Genomic DNA, 26531 nt, shown 5'->3' with positions numbered 1-26531 from the left:
TGAGGACAGACACCCCTCAAAAAAAAAAACCAAAAAACAACAAACCAACCCATTTTATTCCTGTTAAAAACAGTGCAGAAGGGAGAAGGCTCTCTCAGCAAGGGGTAGTACAATACTGTGTGTTCTGCTGTGAAAAAAAAACATAGCTGTCTATTTTTAATGTGGCTGTTTGAGCCAATATTGACATGGAATTAGAGAACTCTCTCCAATTTTGGAGATCCATATGTTTTAAAACAAACATTTACAAAGTTTGCTCAGCAGTACACTGCACAAGATATGCAGAAAGACAAGTCCATGTTGCACAGAAGTACCTTAGCAGTTTGTTAGCAGGAAGGTGACTTGGAGCAGTAGAGTCATCTCTTTGCAGAGCTGTAAGAACAATGGGGTAACACCAGAAGGCAGCCAAACCAGTTTGTTTGTTTGCTCATAGAATGGTTTGGGTTGGAAAAGACCACAAGATCATCTAGTTCCAATCCCCTGCCATGGGCAGGGATGCCTCACCCTAGACCATGTTGCCCAAGGCTCTGTCCAACCAGGCCTTGAACACTGCCAGGGATGGAGCATTTACCACATCATTTACCAATTTCATATGTCCTCCTTGCGCTCTACATTCATCGCTTCTGACCAGGAGTCTTCACAACACCTCCAGAGGTGCACGCAGAGGGGCAGTGACAACAGCAAAGTCAAACCCCTCTAAGGAAAAAATTTCAATACAGTCCCCAGTTAACATTATTTTGTTGTCAAAAGAGGGATTTTTTAAGTTTGTCACTGATGACAGTGAGGCTCTAGGTAAGAGAGATGAGGCAGTAGTAACTCTTCTCTCAGCCCTACACACCAATTTTGCCAAATAATCAAGTATTGGTCCACAAGTATCAATGGTTTCTGGTGTCACAACTTTCTCCAGAGGCAAGTATTATTAGCATGTCATCTGAACATATATAAACAGCTTTTGTATTTGGAGGTTATGGAAACAGAATTATCCAAAAGCTGCAATGCTAATGCAAGGTAACAGAACAACTGCCTTTCTGCTCCAGCTTCTTTTACCAAGCACTTAACACACTGTTGAGGTTTTACATCCATTAAAACAGAGAAGTCAAACTGCCCCAACACATCTACACATCAAAGCATGTATCTGTTCAGTAGTTGTCAACAGCAGACGGTGGTCACCTGAAAGAGGCTTTGGATCACTGTCCTACATGTTTTTTGCAGCACAGTACTAACACACAGAAGCAGGTTTCCTAAGTTCACCTGAGCCTGAATTTGTGGAAGGTGATAGTGAAACATTTTCATTTTGCAAGGTTTTTCTCACAATGCAACCAGTATGATCTGAAAGCTTTGAACAACAGCTATTCCCAGTATACCCCCCCACAGTCATTAGTGATTCAGTCTCCTCTAAACCAGTCACTAATGGACTCAAATGCATGGACAAAACAGAGCTCTGTCCCATGAAGAAGCACAGTTCACGCTCACCATGGGAGAAGATAAGCCCACCCACACTCCTCCTGCTTAACTGCCAGCATGATTTCTACTTAGAATAAGCAGCTGAATGTGTAAACTGATGATTATGGACAAACAAATGAGCTACATGAGAAATTATAAAGAGCAGAGGCCTACCACCCATAATAGTTTAGCTTAAGATCAAAAGGGGTTTGGGGGAGCAGGAGGGTGAGGAGAGCCATATTTTAATTCTTTGCCTTTTGAGTTTTGAGCCAAGCTGGTCTCAATTTGACTGAAGCACAGACCTCATCATACTTCATTACACACCTCTGATGTACAACTGTGGGTGGTTTTATTCTGCTCTTCAGAGATACAACTTCGTAAAACTCAACCTGTCACAGACCTTCTCAAGGCCTTCTGTGATAACCTGCATGCTTAAGAAAAAAATGCTAAAGCACACTACACCCCAAAGATGACTGTGGTTATTTTCCTTTTGGTTTTAGAACAAAGGAATGTAAGCACCTGAAGAGATAACAGAGAGAAAAGAAAAAGAGGCAATCCAAATTGCATGAGATTAAGTCCTCAAGAGAAACCCAAGGATAGTATGCAAGCTGCACATGGTCTTGGGTAGCCTGGACACACCCAGTCAGTGTGTGTACCATTAAATGTGGCTGGCAGTCTGCTATGCATTCTGAGAAACCACATCCCCTATTATAGCAAGAACTACTGTCAAATGTCTCCTGATACAAAGCTACTAATTATTGCTAATGGCATCATTAATTGTCATTTTACAGCATATCCAAATAATATTTGTTCTCATTAAGCTCTAAGAGCAGTCTCTTGGAAACAATGACAAAATAACAAGTCTATGCAGTTCTCAGACACTGCCTGTGCTGTGGTGGCAAACAAAAAGATCCAATCCCACTGATTCAAGGGATTGAAGGAAGCAGAACTTTAATACAGCAAAAAACAACCAGGAGTCCTGAAAGGAGATCTGAAACCAAGCAATCAGGCATATGCTCCAGCAGATCCTATCTTGCAAACAGACTTCAGAAGCAGACTTTAGAAAACGGCACCATCTGGATCAAATTTGCAACTCTATCCATAAATAAGAAGGGACAGCTTATGGCACCACTGCCAGCGTATTTATAAAGTGTGGGAATATCAGGCTGAGAGGCAAGAGTGCTAAGGGGAAAATGCTGTCTACAAGAGTAAAAAAATACAGCTGTACTGCACTAAGGAAGTGGTGTGAGGAACCGCTCCACAGCAAAACAAAACTAGGCAGGACAAAGATGACTGGAAATGAGGCAGCTACATGCCAAGGACATTCAAAAAAGGTGAAAGCAGACAGGTTCTGGAGCTAAATGGCAATTCATGAATAACAGGCAACATTCTTCCATTTCCACAGCAAACCTCCACTCTACTATGATGCTCCTCGGTGCAGAGATAGCAGAGCCAGACACGCAGGAAAAGATGACACGCAGTGCCTAGTTCCCTCAGGAGTACATGGAAAGAGAATTCCGATGTACATCTGAAAATGGTCCAGTGATTTATACCTTTGAAAATCCAGGCAGACATATGCTGCTCTTCTTTTGACCCAAGCGACTAGCCAGAAATGCGAGGGTCTTGCACACTGTCCCAACTACAACGAGAAAATTCTTAATCAAGTTAGGTGTTTTTTGCATAGCTACAAGGTAGTTTAAATCAACTGTGCTCCTCATATGATGAAGGATATCAGTATTCTGACATTCATGTCACCAATTTATATTGTCTTTTGGTTGCTGAGATTGTTTAAATCCAGGGGGTTTTATTTCAGGTAAAATGAAACAGAAAAGGGACAGAGTTTTCTAAAGCATTCTGCATTTTAAATATACAGACCAGGTCATGTAAAGAGACTTTGCCTGATTTTACAGCAGGTGAGAGCTTCCAAACACAATATACAGATTGCCACAAAATCATCAGGTCACCACATTTGCAGGATATATTTGAAACCAGGAAGAAAATAAATTACCTGGCAAAAAGGGAGGATCTAGGCAATAATTTTACATGATTAATCTCTCCCAAATGTGAAACATCTACCCACAGTATCACAGGATGTCCCCTGCCATGGTGTCCCTTCTTACCGTAGGTAACAGCATCATAAAACTGGATTTCACACTCTGACTTTGGGGAAATTTGTAGTTCCATGTTTACTTCTGTTTCATTTAGTTTACTATTACTTCTCAAAAAAGAATCCCCAATCTTTATGTGTCTTTAGGGATTTGTTCTGGTTTTAAATATGCTTGGCTTTCGGAGAAGTTAGGGGAACTGGTTCAGAGCGGCTTATAAAGCTAACTTACATTTACTCTGCTAAGGACTGCAGTGATTTAGGACTTTACCACCTCTTCTACTTGGTTACCACTTCACTGTGGAAGTTACTGTGCCAGTTCTCAGCCAGCTTGTGAACTACTTCAGCACAGTGTCAGCCAGCTTAGTTCAAGGCAGCAAGGGACCACCAACTCCCTAACTTTTCCCTCAGATATATTAAAGAGCCCTCACAAATTCCAATGAGACTAAAACAATAAGGGTTATGAAAGCATAAAGGTAAGAAGAAACCAGACAGGAAGGGTGCCAAAAAGCAATTTTAAAAGCCTCTGACTAATTCCTCTTCACAGTTTAAAATCAAAGAATGAAATCAGGACTGTAAGAGATCAGAATACCACCCTGCACACCAAGGCAGGAGTACAATACATTTTATACTCCTGTCAGCAGCCTATCTCATTCATTCTCAACAAGAACTAGTTTCAGACACTTCACGACATTTCTTTTATCTATTCCACTGCTTCATTATCCTGACTTTTTGAAAGCATTTCCTAATTTTCCCAGTTGCTGCAATTTAAACCCATTACTTCCTGTCCTATCAACTACAGATACAGAGAAGAGTTTATTTTCTTCATCTCAGCAACTTTTTCAGCCTCAGCAATCCAAATGCATTCAAATTTTCCTTTAGAACATTCCTGTTGCTCTTTTCTGGATACTGACAGCTTGAGAAGCTCATGCACAAAGCCAGACACTGTCCTCTTAAGAACTTCAATAACAAAATGGATAATTCAAGAAATCTTTCTATTCTAGCTATACAGGTGCAAGAATTATTACTTGTCTGACTTACTACTTTGCTTGATTTTCAACAGTATCAGACTAATTCAAAAGAGCTCTCCAGAAATGAGTCATTCATGCTGCAGAGCCCATTAATCTTTTGCCAAGTCCACACTGTCTCCCATATAGCCTTCTTTGTCCTTATGTATGATGGTTGTATCTGTCACAAACACAGATAAAAAAAAGACTATGGTATTGACCTGCTTATTCAGTAAACACTATGATCACCACGCTCATTTATCTCAGGAGCGGAGACAAGGCTGCATACACCAAAAAGCACAGTGTTGAGGCAGTACATTCAAGGTGGCTAATCCAGAAAGGTCAAAAACGGGCTCCCTGCTCTTGTATAGAAACACATGGGGTTTGCACACAGGAAAGGGCATGAAGTAGTATGTCAGACAAATGGCATTTCAGTTTTTCTCATGCTAAGAGCTCTTCAGTTGCTTTATAAGGGAAAAGGAGGTTTCAGTTCCCGAGTCTTCCGATTGGATTTTTTTAGACTTTTCTTCTCTTTTCAAAAATCCTTTCTTTCAGTTCTCTTCCAGGGGTGTGCCTATGCCTGACTGTGCCTACTCTTGGCTCTGCTGTGAGCTCATCTGTTCTCCAACAAAGAAAGCTATCACCCAGAAATGAAGAGAAATGCTTTCTTGTGGCTCACTCATACCCACCTTTTGGAGCAATCATGTTATTCTGTTTAAGTTATTTCTGCCTCTGAAGAACTCTGGCCTGTTTCCTTCACTCATTTGTAGATTCCTTTTTTTCCTCCCCTCTTAAAACTCAGAGCAGCCAGGATTAAAGTTCCTAATGTGTTCCCACCACTGAAATGAATCTGTATCTATATGAACATACTAAATATTTACATAGTAGCATATGAACAACTAGCAATTTTTTTGTTGTTGTTTTATTGAAGAAACAGCAACTGCAACTGGAGAATTCAAGACCTGTAAAGCAGATAAGAGCTGCTGAGGAGCAGCATCATCTAATATTTAGCACCACACTCTTTATGCGTGAATACCTTCCATAACTCACTCCAGACTCTGCCAAGATTTCCAGCTCATGCATGCTTTAGCAGTTGGAACCACACATCAATAGGTTATGAATCTGGAGTTGTGACTGCTATGTAAACTCATCAAGATACCACTTGAATCAGTAATAGTCAAGAATCCACTACCGACAAACAAGAATCCCATAATTCCACTACAGTCTAGGAGGTACCATTCCATTAATAAATGGGCAAAGTATATATGTGGTGTTTTGTAATACTGCCTGTAAAATTAAGTTCGTACACATAGACACAGACTATAAATCTAGCTGAATCAGAAACATGTAAAAGACATTATTTTTCTAACCTGTTCTCTTACCAAGAAGAGAACATCTTTGCATCTTCAGGTCTGCATTTCCTTTATAAGCAAAATGACCGAGAACCTTTACATGAAGGAAAAAAAAAAGGTATTTTATTTCTCAGCAGTTTACACCCTTCTGTTTATCACCTTCAAGGTCAAAATAAGTTCTAGAATCACTTTGAGAACAGTTATTTTATATTATCATAACTACAGGGCAGCTCCAATCCAAGCTAGCAAATGATCAGTAATGGCAGATGAATCCAAGAAAAAACAGGGGTTGGTCCAAGTAGCACAAAAAATAAGGGAAAAAACCCAACACCCTGCCCCATAGCTTTGAAGATTATATTAACACCTTTACAGCATTGTTGCATAACCCTGAATCAGGAGACCTTTGTACAATTACTTTTGTCAAGTTCTGAACCCATAAAAGCTTTCCTAATTCAGGAAAAGCTAAATTCTACTTAAATGCCATTAGAATGGACAACTAGTACATCTTTAAATAGAAAGCTTTGCAACAGAAAGATCATGAGGCTTCTGTCATTAGTACCACAGTTAGTGTATCATTAGTCAGAAAAAAAGCATACTCAAGTCCAAATTACCCCCCATACACCAAAAAACAAACCCCAAAACAAAAGGCAACAAAACAGCCTAGGGAATTTTTTCTCACTTTATTTGGAAGTCTCAACTCTCTTGACCAATTCTATCAGCTTAGTTGAAACTCACTTACACAGCAAATACATGAAAATAATGTAAGCCTAGAAAACAGAAGCAGACCAAGACAGCATGTTTCCCTTCCTCCTTTTAAGCTGTCACTCAAATATCATCTGTAGTTAACATGGCTAAATAAATATATAAATAAATAAAGCAGCTGACTTAGGTGACCAGCAAAGGGTTGGAAGAGCCATCAGAGCTCAACCTAGACACAAGCAGTCATACAGCGAGGCTATGCCTGAGCTATTCTACCCACCCTCACAGCTACTGCCTTCACACAGTCCGTAACAAACCAATATCCATAGCAGGCTGTCAGCCGCCTGGGTATACAGCCCTCCAACAGAGAGGCTCTGGCAAATACTGCTTGAAAGCCCCAAGGTGTCTTCCTCACCACTTTCTTAGTGTTTACTGTCTCTGACATATATGTAGTAAAATGAGCAAGTGCCTAATCCTCAGCCATTCCAGCTGCCATCCAGGTAACTATTAACTGTTACTTACGCATTTGGGCTAAGGACTGTGACTCTCATTTGCAAAGCGATTTAAATGAGATGGCTGAAGCATTATTGTCCTCTACTTTCTGTTCCTTCCTCTCCTGAAGGTTACACCTCTGTTTCAGACAAAGCTGCACAGATGTGCATCTGCTGCTTTATACAACTCAAAATCTAAGCATTTAATGAAACCACTGCAGTCTTTAGTCTGCATCTGTACATAAAACTGTAAACACTAACAGCTGAGGATACAAACCCCAGACATCCATTCATACCATGGGACTTCAACTTCTAGGAATGTGGCAGGGCTAATAGTCATGGTGGTAACTGTCATGGTCACCCCGCTTAAAAATGCTTACAAAAATAAATCAAAACCTTAAGCAGTGAATTGAAGTGAAATTGGTGGCAATATCTTGGAGTATGGTAGACCAAGCCGGGAGATAACGATGTGAAATAGGAATTCCAGGATAACAGCATCTCTCATACACTGGCATTTCAAACTGTTTATAACAGCCAGGAAATACTGCAAATACAATCCCAAGGTATCCACAATACTAATGTTGTGTTCTGCTCTGCACCAACTACACCCAGTGGGGACAACCAAGGATTTGTGATGTGGGAAACAAGACCCAACAGGAGGTTGTACTGGCGCAGGGATGCTGAACTAAGAGGGGAAAAACAGTCTAACACTCTCAGGCTACAGTACCCTCTTGTATCAAGTGTCTCAAGCATTAAGATTTGGCTTTACAGAAAGATGACATCAGCGGAGGTGACAGAAAAGTAATATTCCTACAAGGACTTTGCTTCATCTCTCCCCAGACCGCTTTCCCTCAAAAAAACCTCACCAATCTCAAAAGGTTCAACAGTATCCTGATTTGTAGAGATAAATTTATGCCACTTTTTATTTTGGTATGTGTTAGTTTGAACAAGGCAGTAGTGGCTTCTGAGAGAATCAGCTGGTAAATAAAAGCCTTTTTATGTGAAAATAAGGAGAATTAGGACAACACCCAACAAGGGTATTCGCTGAAGATATATCTTCAAAATTAATGACAAGGAGGAGGCAGCTGAAGCCTTGAAAGATCAGAAGTGTGCAGAGAAGTGAAAAACATACCAAAAATAAAACCGCTTGTCCCAAAGGGCAGGCTTGTGCAGTGAATTTCAGGATTCAGCTACTTGTCTTCAAACTTTAAGGCTGAACATCAGAGCTTAAAAATTACAGAGAAGAAACTTCCATTGTATGGCACCTCTGAAGTTGCAGCTCCTCACCAAAAATCAAGAAGTGCAGAGAAGCCACAGAAATGAAATGTTCTATATACTGCCTTCCATAAAAAACTTTTTTGATATCTCCCCTTGGACTCAGTTTGGCCTCAGACAGTTTTACTTTGCTTCAACAGACTGGCTTTTCCTAGTGAACACAGGGACAGCACCAGCACTACATTCAAACCACCAACATTTTGACTTCATTTTTGTCTTTCACACCCTTTGTGCTCACTGTGTGCTTGAATGGGGAACTCAGTCTTGTGTTTACTGCTTTAAAAAGTACTTCTGCATAGTGTTAAGTTAGTTTCAGCAGCTAACGCATAACACAAGCAGACTAGGCAAGTGTGAAACAACTAGATGTCTGTGTTTGCACTTGCTCAGATTCTGGCATAAGCACAACTGTTCAGACAACTGCCACTAAGTCTGAGACAAAACATAGCTTCTTTATTTACATTTTTACTATTCACTGAGAGCAATGGGAAGCTGCTGACTGGCAATTCCTGATGAGCCAAGACTTACATTCTACACTGTATGTTCACATAGGACTACAACAGGAAAAACTCTCCTACAGCAGTCTTGCATCCAGCAGAGGCACTCCCAGAACAGAAAACTGCTAATGCCTCCCATCCCTGATGATTCTTCGTCGGTGCACAAAGATTGTCAATACTGCTTCTGGTTATGCCTAACAGTCACCCTGGAACTGAGCTAAGAACACCAATTCACGAAGCACTAACTACCAAGGATGTGTCATCTGGTTGCCAGAAGACTAAATTAAAGAATGAAAATTTTTGTTGCACTTTTTCCACTGATAAAATGTATAGCTTGTGTGGCAGCTTTTGCTCAGCTTTGTCTCCTCAAAAAGGTAAGGGATGAAGACAAGATACTTTGCTTCAGTTGCTGGCTCTTTTAGTTATTTCCCCTGCAACCTTTGGACAAGTCTTTTTGTCTTTCTGTGCCTCAGTTTCTCCATTCACTAAATACTGGTTTTCTATTCTGAGATAATACAGCTAAAGAAGTGCTGCATATACACAGACAAGTAACTTCATTCTTCATACGCTTCAAAGCAAAATTTTCATTTTCTTTATGTAAAATAGCCTGAGACTTTCCATTCCTCTGGGTTAAGCTGTTTTTGAGACCCTGCTGCCCCAGCAGCTCACCCACATTAAAAGAGAACTGATGTCATGCAGCCTGGCCTCCAAACACACACCACCTGGACACAGCAACTGCTGCTGCAGCAGTTTAATTCTTGCTGATTGCAAATTTCAGTTCCTCTGGTTGGGTCCTGTAAAAAAAATTTGATTCATACTTTATTTTCCAAATATTGTGGCTTTTCTTGTGCAACTGCTTAAGAAAGATGCACTGGTCCCTATTTTGCAAAAGGATCTCTTATGACACATGGATATACACTGTGTATACAGTGTAACAGACAAAACCAGTCAAGATGCTGTCTGTTCTTTCTGGGCTTTTTTATGACAAGATGCATATTAAGCTGCTTTTAAATGGGAAAGGGAACAGATCAGAGTGAAATTTCCAGATGTACCTTGCTATTCATGATGTTCATATTCTGTATGTAGAAAATGCTTATACTACAAGGCAACAGGCACCTGCTAGAACAGGCTCAGCATTGCCACCTCCTCCTGGCTTCAGCACCCCACAGGATAAAGTCAGAGAAAAGAGTCCTCAAAAGAAGCTCTACCAAATGCAGTGCAAAATGGAATATCATCCTAAGTAATCTTTCTTCTTATCTTTTCCTCTGCTACTCAGTATAACTGCATAAAACTTCACCAATAAATCCATCCGTAAATGAAAGTTTTATCAGCCTGATCTGTTCACCATGTCAGAATCAAGATGCAGCCCAGTACATTAAATATTCAAAGAGAGAACTAACAGCCAAAAAGAGGAAAACACACATTTCTTCAGGGTATGTTTTGCTTACTGTCAAGAGGAAAGAATAAGAAAGCCCTGCCCCATTTGTCAAACATACAAAAGCTCCAAACCCAACCAGCAACAGAAAATAGTCATAAAAAATGTGCACAAAATTTGTAATTTAGAAAAACAGGAACTGCTCACAGATGATTTTTTTAGAGGATCATCATAGTTGGTGAATAAAGACTATGTAATGATGTAGTATGTCCACAATAATCTGTTCTAATTTCAGAAATACTGGTCTGTCCTTTTTTGACTTTTTCCATTCTTCCAGAACCAATACTCTCTCCAATTGCATTTAGTTCAAAAGCTTTAGTCCACTTAGTCCGCATTAACCCACTTGTGCTTCTTAATGCTTTTTGCTCTTCCTCACTAACTTCTAAGTGCAGTTACTCTGGCATACATTACTTTTAAGTGCTGAACAGAGAAGGAGGAATGCACAGAAGTGAAAAAAAGTATGCAGTAAGATTATCTGTCCTTGTGCAATGGCTTTGCAATCCACTGCAAGAGAAGGCAATGGTAAACCAAGAATGTGAGTGTAATCTAAAGGCCAGAGGACTGAATGCAGCAGAACTCCAGAAATTCAGTGGGGCAAAGCTGGGGGGTGTGACTTAGTAAAAAGCCCAGCAATACAGGCACTGAAGCGCTAGATACACTGAATTTTGTGTGCCCTGCCCTGTTTAATAACTAAGCTGCAAACTCCAGTGGTACTTTCATCTTGAATAAATAACTTAATTGGCAAATCCCACTTTAACTGTACCTCCCCCTCCCCCCAAAAAAATTACCATTGTCCCATATAGCCTGAAAATCATTATTTATTTAATGACAAGTTTTCAAAACATGTTTTCCTCCTATGTGAACAAAACACTCGTGCCAATGGAAAGAGAGAGATAAGTATTTGCAACAGGAATAGTTTTACACATAACATTTTATAAACTAATGAAGGAGACAAACTCTGGGAAAAGTGTCTTCCCAATACCCATCTCTCCTTTTCCTGTTGTGGGATTATGCTTATGACAACTGAATGCTCATAGCAAACACTTCTACAGCCCTCTTTGGAAGTCTTCCCCCTCTGTTCTTCCTTCATTCTGTGTCTTGTCAACACCCTCTCCTCACAAACAGCTGCTTCCCATCGGAGCTGATTCCTGAGCACAGTGTCAGTAACACAACAGAGACAGAACCACCAGCACTCGGAGGGATATGAGCTAAAAAATTATATGCAAGTGTCCAGTGACTATCATTTGAAGCCTTTGATTTTGCACAATAAAAAGGGAAGTAAATAAAACAGAAATAAACAAGCAGCACTTCATGTGAAGCACTTTCAGTCTGCAATTACCTCAGCTCACAACTGTTGGTAATGACACTCAGAATTACGTAATTAACATCCAGTTCATTTTCACACTGTCCTAAAGTAGTCCCCACCCATTCAAACTGTATTCTCTTTCTGTCTCTTCCTCCACAGGTCAAGAAAATAGAAGACCTCAAGTAACAAGAACAATAAGATCAGTAATGACAAAAATCTAAAGAAGGCTGACAAAACTACCATTTCTGGCCTGGCACCTGGAATTTTTACATAATAACAAAGCATAGGCTATGAATCCATCGACACCAGCCACCAACACAAAGAAGCACTGGGTCTGAGCACCCACTCTGCCACAGGCATCACTGTTCTACGAGTCCTGTTTTAGCAAGATGTGCAACAGCCTGTGGGGGACCTTGGCCTCTGCCTATACTCATAAGCTAAGAGTGACAGGACATGGGCCTGAGCATCGCAATTCTGTTAGAAAACAGTCAGAATACTTCCCGGTACCCTTCAGCCCAGCCCTGCTCACATTCTCCTAAACAATTCTCAGGCATGATGCCAGAGCTAAGATGGGCCAAGGACAATTCCCAATAGACAGTCTGAAAGCACCCATCCTACTTTGAGACTCAGTCCAGTGGTACAAGACCAGATCATGCCAGTTGGCCTCAGGGCCAGAGAATAAAGCCTAGCACTGTTTTGTTTACCACATTTGTAGCCTAAGTCTCTTGCTTAACCATACAGGGCATCAAACACTGATCAGATCTAACAAGACAGATAAACTTTTGCCTCCATGCCTTCTGCTTTATGACCTACATACTAAATAGCACACAGCCTGCTCATATATACCTACATTAGGTTTGCCCATTATTCCCACAACTATCTGTATTTTGCTTAAGAATCAAGCTTCAGAATCCAAAACATTTTACCAGGTCAAAAGTTTTACAGCCTTCAGTTATTGCCTCTTCAAACAAAATGAAAGGGGCTTCTTCAGCCACCCAATGATGAGGTTAACAGCAAACGGCTCCCTCTGAGGTGATGAATTCAAAGCAGTTGTCAGATTAGACAGAAAGGCCCATGGGACCAGAAACTTCACTGTGTAGCTAAAACCCACCTACCTCTCCAAGATAAGAACTCACTAAAATGCAAATTCTTATCAGGAGTCTGTCCCCAAAGCAGAGCCCTCCAACACAGACAGGACACTTTGAGTATCATCAGTGCACTCCTCTCATTGTCAGCTTCCTCAGCCTCCAAAATAATCCCCAAATTTGCAACCTTTCAAGTTTTCCACTCTTCCCTGACATGCATTTCCTTCATGTGTCCTATGGCGGGTTGTTCCAAGTTAGTCAAACTACACTATGATGCCAGAAGCATGAGCAGGCAAAACTTTCAAGACAAAAGGGTTATCACTGAAACGACTTACTGAAGATAAGAAAACCTCTGATATTATGTGGATGATGTTGATAGGCTTTTTTTTAAATCCAAGCCCATTCTTTTATGAAAGCTCATTCTATCAAGGTAGTTAGCATCTGACAGCCATCCAGAACTCACAGGTTCAAAACTTCTTAATTAAATTGCACAGATCACAAAGACAAGCATCACTCCTTGGCAACCTCAGTAGTCAGGGTCAGCAGCTGCAAGGGACCTTGTAAGCCTCTCTAAAAGCAGTCCACTCAGGAAGAGGTTGATCGCTGAAAGGTCACACTACTCACATTTGCTCATTCTGACACATCAGGGCAAGACAGGTTATCAGAAAGCACATGGATTTGGTATCACCAGTAGTGACATCATTTCACAATTAAACCAGCAGCTTAATTTGTGCAAGTCAAACTCTTAGCCCAACCACATCAAGTTTTACACCTGATACATGCAGCCAAGTAGTTCCCAATACATGCTTGATGGAGCCCTGAAAATACTGGCCTAATACTTAGACAGTGCTAACTACACAACTGACAAATCCCCAGGGAATATATATTCAGTACCCTGCATATGACACTGTTTACTCCTTTTTTCATTTTTCTTTTTAATTAAAGTGTATTACTGAGCCAACTAAACAATGACTAGCCTACAAAGCTTTGTAATGACTAAAAGACAGTGCTTGTTAAAAAAACAAAAGTGGTTTAGGAACCTGTTGGCACAAGAACTGACCACAAGCAAAACCAAAAGTGCAAATGAAAGTCAGGTTAAGAATGGTCACAAAATTTACTCCATGAGTCATGAGACATCAGATAAGTTGCAGCAAGGTATTATCTGAGTGGCTGATATGCTTCCATTAAAATAATTATAACAATGACAGCAGTGAGACTGACCCAGTATCTTTACATTAACATAAATGTTCCTTTTAACTCAGTTCCATAGTCCTACCATCTCAGTAACAGCCCTAATCTTGAAATAGTCAAACTGTAGAAATCCATTGCCCTCTCCGCAACTCAAAGCTGCATGACACGAAATTGCATCTGTTTCCACACTGTACAGTCACTGCAAAGTCACAGGCAGCTTGTGACAAGTTCTTTGCTAATAGCACTGGGTGAAAAAGCAGGTGGGCTTTTGTACCTAAGCATCATGATGCCCAGAATGGTCTGTATCAGAGGTCCTATTCAGCTTTGGGCAATCACTATGTCTTGACATATGGCTATCAGCTGTGTAAGCAGTGAGTTATTCTTCTAAGGAGGAAAGCTCATTAGGAAGAGTGAAGGAACTATTTTCTCACCACAGAGCTATTTTCTCTTATTCTGGTCTTGAAATCTGCAGTTCAAAGGGAGACAAGGCCTGTTTGGATGAGTGGCTTCTACAGAAGGGTGAAGGAGAGTGTGTATGCAGGAGTCAGGCATTTTAGTCCAGATAACCACCCTGAGGTTCTCTCCTAATACCTATCTACTGCAGTTCTGGATGTCCTCTACAGCCCTACTTAACCTCATGTGCAGAAGGCAATGTTAAAGCTTTGACTGGGCTGGGGTAGGCAATCAAGCAGGAGTCTTCATCTACAGTAGCACTTAAATCCAAAGACTTTGCTCAGGACTTTAGGCACACTGGATGCAACCCCCAGTCTGTGATCCAGCAGGCAAAAATAGTAAAAGGTAGCATTCAGTGCCTGTATAAGAGATGGCTTTGCATTAACTGCACTGCTCCACAATGAAGTCTCTGTAGCTAATTGAGAAATGACATTGTTGCGTATTTCAAATCTTTTTCCTGCCCCTAGCTGTTAAAGGCTGAGAATGCTGCAGTCATTCCAACTGCTAAATGGAACTCTTAAAAATAAGTAAGAAATGTGATAACACAGTAATACTTCCAGTCCATCCTTCCAAGAGGCAGGACTGGTTGCTTCAACAGAGATTGAAAACAGAGCACAAAAAGACTGTACTGAGACAGAGACAAAAAGAGAGGCAGGGGAGGAATGAATTGAAGTCACCCTACCAGAGGAGGAAGTAGCAGCCACCCAATGCCACAAGCCCAACTCTATTTTTTACACCCTTAATTCAAAGAGCCTTCACACACTCTGGAACAGCATCACCTGTGACTCCACTAATCAAGTGATCATCTCTCAATTCAGAGACTTTAATGTGAATACTGCTTTGTAAATATGGATTAAGTATCCCACCACAATACAAAGACAATGGTAATAACCAGCAGCATTAGTGGACTACACATGATTTCATGTCATCTAAAGCATGGCACAAAATTGCCTATCTGAAAAAGGACTGCAAAGAAATCCTGCCATACAGTCAAGAGAACCATTCAGGACAATTTCACAGACTTGATCCACAAAACAGGATTTCTGCAATTGCAGCAATTGCTATTTGCAAATGAAAGAAAAATCTTCAGAAACAATGTATTTCCATTTCTCAGTTTCAAGAGTATCTCAAAAAAAAAGGAGAGAAACTGCATGAGATTTGAAAGTCTTTGCCACAGGAAAGACTTGGTTCAACAAGATCTAAGAGGTCAAATAAGGTTCCTGCAAAGCTTTGTCATTAAACCTCCATTCTGTGCAAGGAAACTGATGGTAGTCTTTGCAGATAATGAAGACCTAGGGGATAAGCAGGTATACATGGGACAGCAGTACTTTCTTGATGCGACCAGTATAGACTACCATTGCACAGACATTTCGAGCATCACCAAAGTCAAAACATACATCACCATTTATATCCTAAAACGTACTACAACTGTACAAGGCCTTTACCAAGAAAACTTTTTGCAGGCTGTGAAGCCATTTAAGGCTGGAAACAATAACAATAGAAAAGGGGTTCTACAGCTGGAAAGAAGAGGTAAATTCACACACAGTCCCTTAAATCTTCTTGCAACTGCCTGAAGGAAACAGTGGGCAGGCACAGAAATAAGTAATTTCTCAAAAACTTCATCTGTCACAACCCATCTGGATGCCCACAGGCAGACACTGCACTTGGGAGATGCTGCTTTTTCAAGCCTCAGATACCTTCTCAGTGTGGGATGCCTTTGGGCCTGCCAGGATCTGAACACAGGAAAGCTGACTGGAAAACCCATCACTTTCTTCGCCTGGAGGAGGGCTCAGTGTTGCCCTTCCAGGGTACACCCCAGAAGTCTAAATACTAGATTGCTCCCATAAATCCTCTATGCAGACACCTAGTCACAGTCACTGGGAAAAGCACTGAGTTGTCCTCAAATACAGGTACAAACTCAGATAAACCCTTCTCAAGGCTCCTATGCTACAATATTCCCATACAAAATATATGAAGTAATCCATTCCCTCACTCAAAACTGCATTGGGAGAATCTTGTTGCCTGTATTTTGGACACTAGGGTTCAAAAAACATAAAGATTAGAGAATCCAGATAATAGCACAGGAATTATCAGAGGCAAAATTATTTTTATAAAAACAGTAAATGTTTTGACAATTTAATCAAGAAAATTTAGTCCAACAAAACCATCTAAACACCAGGGTTAACCATCAGAAATGACCCTCCTATCAGATCAGAACATGATGGGATGGTTCTCAAGAACCTCTGCAAGACTGTTTTTCATGATTCCGATATAAAATAGCAGAACCACATTTCCCACACGTGTAAAGCAGTACTCCTGCCCATGGGACAAACACCATGTGATCTGAGACGTGGAAAGCTAGCAAAGCTTTCAAGGTTTTTCTCTTCCCATATTTAGGGACAAACAGGCTCCCATAATGTGTACCGGTTTGCTTCCTGCAAAAGTCAGCCAAAAAATTGTGTAAAATCAAACATGCATTCAGCTGTGTGCAGAAACTCAATTTCCGCTGTGATAGCAGATAGTTTCACTTTTTGATTCACATGCCCTTTCCTACCAAAGCCCAGAGTCTCCATCCCTCCCCTACCCTCACCGAGCTCCATGACTGCTACTCCAAGTAAGATTTGTTGCAGAGGCACCAGCATGGCGCTAGGAAAGCACAGGGGAGCCAAATTCTCCCTCCCCTCAGAGATCCCAACACATGTTCAGACAACAACTGGCATCCCCGAAGTGAGAGGGAGGGACAAATGGCAGAAGGGCTGATTGATGATATTGCTGCAATTGAGAGGAGGGAGAGATGCAGAGCCAGAGGCAGGTCAAATACCTCCTTCAGAAGGATGTAATGAGACCAAAGTAAGTCTGAGACAAAGGCTAACAAGGGTCAGATGTACACCAAGCTAGAATGAGCTAAGGGAAGCAAAGAGAAAGGAGTTTTAGTTTTCACCTGTGTGGCTATAAACTGGTGAAACTACATAAGGGGTTTCCTCATCTTTTCTCATTGTGGAGATTCTGAGAGAGTGCAAAAACAACTAAACAGCTTTGCTCATATGAAAGATCTGCTGTACTCCTATATACCTTTGATTTGTAAAGCCTCACTGCAGAAGGCATGGGCTGGTCACACAATTCTCCAAGTGAAAAACGAAGCTCAGACACACATCTCAGAGTGGAAAAGAACCTGGGAATTCTGTATCCTCCATCCCTGCTCTTAGACCCGTGGCTCATTAACAGGATTCTACAGACTACAGGCTCAGATGAATGAGTATTTTCAGAGCTTTCTCTTTGCTTTATTTTGCTTTTCTGTTTTTCACTTCTGCTTCACATTATACATCCAGACTGTTTTCTCTCTTTGTACCCAAAGCAAAAGAACCTTTTAATCTGTTTGCATTTCAGCCCCTAGCAGCTGATTTTGCACTACGCTTAGTCTGAATAGAAAACCCTACTAGCAGAATTCCAACCCTAAATATGCAAGTCATAACACAAGCCCCTAAAAACTCATTAGCATTTATGTTTTGCTAATGTTACAGCTTCAAACTTTGCTTTAACACCAGAAGGGTTACAAACATACCATGTAAAATGAAAGCTGTGATCTTCCTCAGTTTACATATGTCAGGAATGAGGCTTTTAAGATGCTCTTGAGTGTTAAGACTCAACAGGAGGAAATCTTGATCATTTGCAATCTAACAACTGCCTACAGTTGACTGCATGTGACCAACTGACCCAAAACACAGAACAGCAAAGCTAATTTAGATCACTTACAAATTTCCTTTTCTATCTCTTTCCTCTCCCTAATTGCTCTTTTCGCTGTCTCATAACAGAGCAACATTCCCCCACCATACGGTTCACCTTCTACAATCAGTTTATCTGCATCTACTGAGGGTGAAACAGGCAGAGAACAGGGTAAGACAGGAAACCACACCTTGCAGCTGAGACAAATGGTCTGTTTGCTGCTCTGAGAGCCCTAATTGTGGATGCAAACGAGATTGTGAAATATGGCCAAAAAAAAAAAAAAAAAAGCCTGTGATGCTTATGTTTCAATATGGGTGGAGTGCGCACTCAGAGATACTACATCTATTACAACTACAAGCAAGAAAAGGGAGCATAACATAAATATTTTGAGTCTGTAGGATGTGGGTTTATTTATCTGATGGCACGTGTTCTAACATAACATATTGATTAGATGGAAAATAACTCCTAGTCTTCATATAAAAATAAAGGATAGCATAATATTAAAACCTAAACATAGCTCTGGTGCAATTACTTCTCTAACTTGATACCAGTCTGATAAGGACAGTTCAGCTTTCATACTGTTTTCATGTCTGCACAGACCACACAAATTGCTCAAGCTAAAAGTACATCCGGGTATTCTGACATTAAAATTTACAATTTGGTGGTTTGTCTCTGGAAAGATGAAAGAGCAATATTTATATACAATGTGGAGAACAATTTGGCTTTACATATTTGTAATTACCTAAGTTGTGGGAGCTGCACATGCAGGTTAGAGCTAAGTGTTCAGTAAAATTAGAGGATAGAAAAAAACATGTATGTAACAAAATACCTACCTTTGCAACCTGGTGTATTGGGTAATTACTGTTACTACACCTTCTCATGTAATTCATATGATTATACCTCCAAACTGATAAACCAAACCTTTAAATACTGACATCCACTGATGTGTACCCACTATCCAATCTATTTTTAGAATGATAGTCAATGAGTATGTCTGAAATTGCTCTGGGTTCCTGTGTTTCCTTACCTCAAAGCTGTTCTTTAAGTACTGCAGTGTTAGTATCGCAGATTTGACTGAGATTCTGTGGAATGACCATGCAGCATTCAAACAAACCACAACCTTTCCTTTTTACAATGAATTGCCTGTGACTCTTCCATATGGATTGACAACACAGTCAAAAACAGACACCTACAGAATGAGTTAGCTTAAGGGCTAAAATACACAAACATTGCACCTCAGTACCCAAAGGCTACTGTCAGCCATGTATTCATGTGCCAACCTGCATGCCACCAGACAGATGCTTTGACATCTACCCACCTGGTCACTCAAACTAAATTATCACCTGGTTTAATTTTGGCACATAGAAAAGAAATATTTATAAGATCACATATAAAACATTTCTACATAGCTGCAGAGAGTTGAAAGAGGCTAAAGGATTAACTGAATCATGAAGTCTGGAAACTGAAAATCCTTATGGTTTATGATCTTACCGGAGACTTATAACAGAATTATCTGCCTTTATCTCTTTGAAGTTTATCTTACTGCATCAGTAACATTTAGTAAAGTTCCATTAGCTTCTAACAGCTTTTCACTTTGCTTCTTATTTGACCAGTAGTTCTTTAATAACATTGGCAGCAGTACATTTCATCCATTCCCTGTAGTTCTCCCTGCTGCTTAAAAGGTTTGGCTGTGTAATGAACCTTTACTAAAGTTAGTAACATATCTGCACAACTGCAGTATTACCTATTAATACTCATAATGTACACAGCATTTCTTCAAGGAGGATTTCTTATTTGAAACATCATACCTGCCCAACAAAATGGCAGACAAGACAGGACACAAAGCGGCATGTGCATATTCATCGTTAAACCAGGAACTTCAGGTCATTAGCTGTGAGGTGGTAGAAAAGGGTCTGCCCTCTCTCAGTATGGTAACTGCTCATTTTTTGGCTCAATGTATGAAAAGTAAAGATATCAAAATCATGATATGCATATGAGTATCATATCTGTATTGTATTAACACTTAATATAAACTCCAGAGCCTGTTTTACAAAAATAGCTATATCCCTTCAAATTCATCATCTAGTGAGACCTGGAAAAACCCACAAAGAGAAGCTACTCAGTTTCATTCTCTCAAAGTTCTGATACATGATACTGTAACATAACCTATCAACAGGAGTACCAGAAACTAAACAGGAGCAAAAACTGACTAGGAATGCCTTCTTGTGTCCAGAATTTAATCGAATAAAAATGTTACAACCAACATACACACTGAAAGATTAACTGTACTAAACCTAACAGACTGAAGAGCCTAATTTAGCTGTAGTGGCATGGGACATCCAAGTTAAATTTACAGATAAAACTCCATATGTATCAGAATTACTTAAGGTATGAAATGTAACAGATTCTAAAGATTAATTTCAATTAAATAAATATCTGGAGCATTTTTATTAAATGAGTACAAAACTCACAGCAAAGTGTTCTTTGTGGTGACTAACACAATTTTTATTGTGGGAAAAGAGAACTCCACCTTTTATAACTTTAGTGATACCCACTTTACTAATCTACGGAAGCAAAATAAGGACCACAATCTTTTCAGCTAAGCAAATAAGGATAGAGTCCTTATGTTTATAGCAAACTTACTTTTGCTGTGGCTTCAGGGGAAAACGTTTCTAAGCATACAAAAGCAAAAGAAAAATGAAAACTTTCTTTTGACATGGTCGCATGTTAGTTTTCTAAAAAGGACCAAAAATACTCTGAATAAATCAAAGTTACTTTGATTTATTTGCAAACCCATAGTATTAAATACTTTAGAGATTCTTTTACATTACCGGGGAAGACAGGAAGCTGCTGCTAGCAAGCAACCTCAGTGTTGTGAAGAAACCTATAGAATTTACTTGTTTGCTTTTTAAGACATTGTTTATTGAGAATTCTTAATGAGGACTACTGCTTCAATAGCAAATATTTAACAAAGAGCACAAATTCCCTTACCTAACCTTTTTCTAAAGCACAAGTGTCCCATCCCACTTAGAGAAAACTCATTCTGATGATAGAAAGATATGAGATTTAGCTTTCCTTTATTTACCAAAGCTATTAAAGTTTCTTAAGCAAAGGAATCTGTACCCTGCAAATCTCTCCTCTTATGTTTGACAGGAACAAGTTTCCATAAAATCTGGGACAACAATTTCAGTACACTATTAAAAAAACCCTTAACATCACCCAGCCACACTTGAGTGTTAACTAGGTGCATTATCCCAGAAAGTGTAATAGTTCACATTTATTTTGCACTGGGTAAGTGCTACTCAGAGAACATGAGATGGTAAGAAAGAGACCCATGGGGCAGGAGCAGCAGTTCCTAGGCAGTAACATCAGAGCACTCAGAAAAACAAACTAATGGGTATAAAGTGGACTTTATCTGTGAGGCCTAAGTAAATTTGAGACTACAGTGTCCCAGTGCTGCAGCATTACTTTCATGAGTGTCATAAGGCAAATTTTTTGTCCTATAACTGCCTGTAATTCGAGTGACTATATAATGATAATTACCATTGCACGTCATGTTAGTGGGAGGCAGGGCAGAATTCTTTCCTTTGTGCTATCTTGTTAGGAAGTATTAAGTTATGGCCATCCACCAAATTTAAGCAGAAAGTGTTTCTTACACCAAACTTCATTTTTAAAAATTTCCACCCCCCACTGTTCTTTTTACCCTCACATACTGCAGTAGATCCTCATTCTCCTTTCCCTGGTACTGACACCATTCAGCTATCTGAACGCAGTTGTGTAGAGATTCAGTCCATAAGAACTAGGCCAATGACTGAAGAAACCAACATTTAGGACAGCACATGAACATTCAACACGTGCTTAAAGTTAAGCCTATGTGTGAATGCTGTTCCAAACCAAGGCCTAGAGATAGGCAAGATCCTGTCCCTCAGTGCTTTTTTCAAACATAATTACCAAACACAAACTCCATGAGGGGGTAAAGCTGCACTATCAGAATCAACCTCCACCAGGACAATACTACAGGCAATCTACATCTAGCAGCTAGTAACAATGTGACTGTGAAGGGCTCTGACTGTCTGCAGTGCCATCCTGAGACCATAAACAAGCGGTACTCTGTGAGCATCTCCTGCCATTACCTAAGGCATGTTACTCACTACTGTTCTCATGAAAACTGCCAAGTTAATGAACATAAAGACTTGTTTTGTTATTTAACATATGGAAATCCCATTAGTTAACACTGTAAATGCATTCTGCTGTAAGAACTGAAGCTAAAAATACACACAGCTTGAATCCACAGTCCAGCCTGCAGCTAAGAAAATCTCGAATTCAGTACTTAGGACAGAGGAGTTTTCTGAGGGTTTTTTGGTTTGTTTTGTCTGTAGGGTGGGGCTCTTCTGCAACTTGCAGCTTTTTTTAACAATCTCCTCACACAAAGACAGAATCCCAGTTCTAAAGAAAGCCAACTGGCACTTCAGTTGGAAGCTTTCTGAAAGACTAAGTTCAACTATTTGAGAGAGAAAAGGAGGATTCAAGCAGAGACTAGGTCATAAAGCAACCACATCCTTTTCATTTATCTTTTATGCTGGACAGTTTGCCACTTGGGTGAATCTGAAAAACACTTCAGACAAACTGATTTCCAAAAACAAACAAAAAGCTTGCCAGAAAGATAGGTCAAAAAGGGTCCAGGGTCTAAACCCATTTAGATGAAATCAGGGTTTAGTACTTATCTAGCAAAACACCAGAAAGAATTTCTGCTCTGTCCAATCTTTTAGAAATCTCTGCAGAGACTTCCCTTGCTTTGATTCTTGATCTCTATGTGATCAAATAGTTTCTTCTTCTTTTTTATGGCATATCTGTTATCTAGTAACTTTTACTGCAGGCTCTTCTAGTTATTTGCAGGAGTGTGGCGGTATGCTGATGAATTCCACATCTAGAGCCCATATAGGAAAAAGGAAATATCCAGATGGAGTTTTACTTCTGAACTAGTCCGTGGCTAATTCCAGAGGCGGGTATAATTGTCTCCACATGCACAGACACACCCGGCCCATTCACATACTTATGTTTACCGTTAGAGAAAAACAAACCAAGAAAAAACAAAAAAGGAATATAAAATTTATTTATAAATAACAGGCAGCAAGGGTAGCGTTTCCAGGTGGGTGTAACAGCAACTTCTAAACAACAACAACAAAAGGGAAGAGGCGTTCTGAAAAGCAGCTTCATGTCGGGATCGGTCCCTGTCACCCCCCAGCGCGGCGGAGCCACACGCGCAGCGCTCCCCCGCCCAGCGGCCAGGGCACCGCCGGGATGCTGCGGGATCCGGCGCCTCCATCGCCCCGGCCTCAGAGCTTTCCCTCACCGGAGGGGAAAACGCTGCCGCCGGCGGCCCCTCGCCGGCCCCTCGCCCCCTCCCTCAGAACTCCCCCTCGGCGGAGCGGGCCCGGCCTCAGGCACTTCCCTCAAGTTACTGCAAGCGCTGCCGCGCCGCCGGGACGCACTCGCAGCCCCCGACCCGCCCGGGGAGGAGCCGCTCCGCTCCGGGCCACCCGCCCAGGCCCCCTCCAGTGCCCCTGAGGGGGCTTCCCCCGCCCGCGCCCCGCGCCGCCGCTCACCGACTGCAAGAAGTGAAGGGTCCCCACGTAGTCCCTCTCGGTGCTGAGGATCTCGTTGAGGACGCAGAGGCGGAGGCGCAGCTGGCGGTCGGTGTCCTTGGGGCAGCCGGCGGGGTCCGCCGCGCTGGGGGCGGCGGGTGGCGGCGGCGGTGCCTCCATAGTGGCTGCCACGGGGCGAGGCGTTCCGCTTCCCCGCCGCTCTCCTCAGGAGCCCCCCATGGCCGCGCGGTGCCCGGCGCAGCTGGGCAACGGCCCCCCCCCCCTTGCCGCCCCCTCAGCCCTGCCTCGCGCGCGGGTAGCGGCGCTACAGGGGCCGGTCGCTGAGGGGAACCCGGCTGCGGGACATGCCGGGGCAGCGGCGCGACGAGCGCTCAGCAACGAGGCAGCGCTGAATGAAGAGAGAAGGGAAGCCCCGGCGGCGGGGAGGGGAAGGGGGAGCGAGAGGCGGGCGGGGAAGGCGGGGCGGGGAGGGGAGGGCGAAGGCGGCGGAGCCCGGCCCCTCGGGGCCTGGCCTGGCCGGGGCAGCGGCGGGCAGGGGGGCCATGAGGCGAGAGCGCGCGGGAGGAGGGGGTCAGAGGGCGTGGGCGGGGCGGCGGGAACGCGGGCTCAGCTCCCCTCAGTGCCGCCCGCCCGTCGGCGCACAGCCGCGGTCCCTCACCCGGGTCCCCTCATCCCCCCCCTCCCGCCTCAGTGCCCCGCAGAACACCCGTCGCACAGCCGCGGCTCTCACACCTGCCTCGCAGCCACCTCAAACCTGCGCTCCCTCATCCCACACAGACCCCGTTCGCCTGCACTACACACACACACACGCACTCACACTCACACACTCCCCCCCCCCCTTCACGCGTTCGCACCCCTATCTCACACACTGCATTCGCACAGCACACCCGGACACTGGACTCAGACCCCCCCCCCACACCACATTAGCACAGCACAGGTTGATGAACGCAGCACAGCCGCTTGCACACACACAGAATTGCGCTCAGGGCGATGGAGCCCTCTCATCTGCACAGCACTGAGGGGTGGGTGCGCAGACACAACTGATACGTCAATAAGTAGATATAAACCATCGCAGACTGCTGTGCCAACAGAGAATATATACAACAAATGTAAGTGTTTTCAGTGCTATAATCAAAAAACATGTTCGGGGGTTTTAAGCTGGTTGTAACTGCTTGCACAGTGAGTGCGAGGAGGGTAAACCACGCAAAACGAGACTTCAGTCCTGCAGTTCAGTGCTGCTCCCCCCAACTTCCACAAAGGTGATTCGATTCATACCAGTAGAGGTTCTCCCAAACGCCTTCATTATACCATAAGGAAGCTGCCAGACTTTTGTCAAACTACAGCTATGTGTTTATTTATTTTGAATTAAGAAAAAAGTTTCAAGAGGGAATTTTTAAAATGTTAGTAATGTGAACTTCCAAGTGGCATAAGGATAAAGACACCTATTGACTATTACCTTAAACACGAAAACAAATAATATAATAAATCATCTTTCTCAGGCTAAAACAAACTACTTCTTTGGGTATTTTACCTAAACAGTGACTTTTTTCTGTCTTGACTGATCTTCTTTATTCTAAGCGTTAAGTTTTCTATTCAGAGAAAACATGCACAATTGTCATCTTGAAGGCTTCATGGATATCGTACTACACAAAATGAAAAAGCAGCTCTTTAGTTATGGTATAGTTGCTGCAGGTCTGCAGTATAAAGAAAATATCTAAGATGCTTTCAGTCCTAAGTGTGGAAATTGCCTTTATCAAGTAATAATACATTACTTTGCCACGTTTCCTTATGATGTAGCCCTGGGTCAAGGTGCGTAACCTGCACCTTCACAAACACAACTCGTGATATGTTGTGACACCACTTTTCTGCAACCTCATCAATGGGAAATGTTTCCTTCTCTTTAAGTCAGTCTGAAACACGATTGCTAACAATGTGAAGAAAACCTGGCAAAGCTCTTGTTTGTAAATGGAGGGGGTCTGAGGGAAAAGGACAGAGGGGAAGGGAATAGCAAGGAGTAATTCTGGGTTTTATGCAGATCTTGGCTGTACTGAGGGGCACTATGGGAGATGGAAGAGCATCACAGCGCAGGCCCGAGACAAGGAAGCAAAGTCTTCAGAAGCTCAGAGTAGATTCTAAATTTACTGGTTTTCTTTCAAGTTGTTTATGTTTACCCTTTTGTTGGTGGGTTGGGGGGGGGGGGGGGGGGGGGGGGGGGGGGGGGGGGGGGTTGGTTTGTTTTTTTCCTGAAAGCCTTTTCAGGTATTTACTCAGTGTGTCTCTGGCTGGTGTCTTTTTTAAAAATCATCAAACGCTTTTTTTCCTGTCTGAGGCAAGTGGCAAGACTCTTAAAAGATCCCAACTGTTTAAATAACAATACACTGTTAGGAAATACCAGCATCCCTAAAGCTGCGCCCCCACCCTGTGGCTGAATGAGAAAGCTGTTAGTTTTAAAGCTGCTAATTTGTTAACTCTGTCTCCTGTATTTGCCTCAAAAGTCTTACAGTAATTTCATTTCCGTAGCAAATGCTGAGACAGGAGCCTATCGCAGAATCAGTAGGATGTTATCTGAGCAACGCCTGAACCGTCGTGGTGTGTGTGCCCTTTTGGTGACATTGTGTATGAGCTACATTGCTTCAAAATACTTTTCTAGCTTTATTGTCAGCATTAGACACTGTAAGGAATTTTAAAGGGATGTTACTTGTGACTGAAAAGGCTAAAATGAGAAGAAAAAGGTTTACTTTAACATTAAAGTGAGCTTTTCACTCTTTTTAGAACTGGCTTTCTTTTAGCTGTAGGAAAGTTAATTTTGTAAAGTCCAAACTGATTCAGACATACACATAATCCTTATTTTATTAGTTGCTAGCATGGCT

General features: G+C 41.9%; 1 protein-coding gene across 3 annotated transcripts in view; it reads right to left on the bottom strand.

Annotated features, from left to right (window-relative positions):
- PREX1 (phosphatidylinositol-3,4,5-trisphosphate dependent Rac exchange factor 1) overlaps positions 1 to 24086 on the bottom strand; it is a 150843-nt gene extending 126757 nt beyond the window's left edge. For 2 of the 3 annotated variants that reach the window (XM_062642368.1, XM_062642369.1), the window contains exon 1: positions 23662 to 24086. In XM_062642368.1, the coding sequence (XP_062498352.1) occupies positions 23662 to 23820 (159 nt within the window). In that variant the 5' untranslated portion in view covers positions 23821 to 24086. The remainder of the gene's footprint in view (positions 1 to 23661) is intronic. The other variant, XM_062642367.1, reaches the window with a different exon arrangement.
- Positions 24087 to 26531: the final 2445 nt, after the last annotated feature.

The sequence above is a fragment of the Pezoporus occidentalis genome, unplaced genomic scaffold, assembly GCF_034315485.1.
Source record: "Pezoporus occidentalis ecotype Australia unplaced genomic scaffold, CSIRO_AGI_Poc_V1 ctg70, whole genome shotgun sequence".
Classification (NCBI taxonomy): Eukaryota; Metazoa; Chordata; class Aves; order Psittaciformes; family Psittacidae; genus Pezoporus; species Pezoporus occidentalis.
The sequence above is the reverse complement of the archived record's forward strand: the minus strand, read 5'-3'. Positions and strand labels throughout refer to the sequence as shown.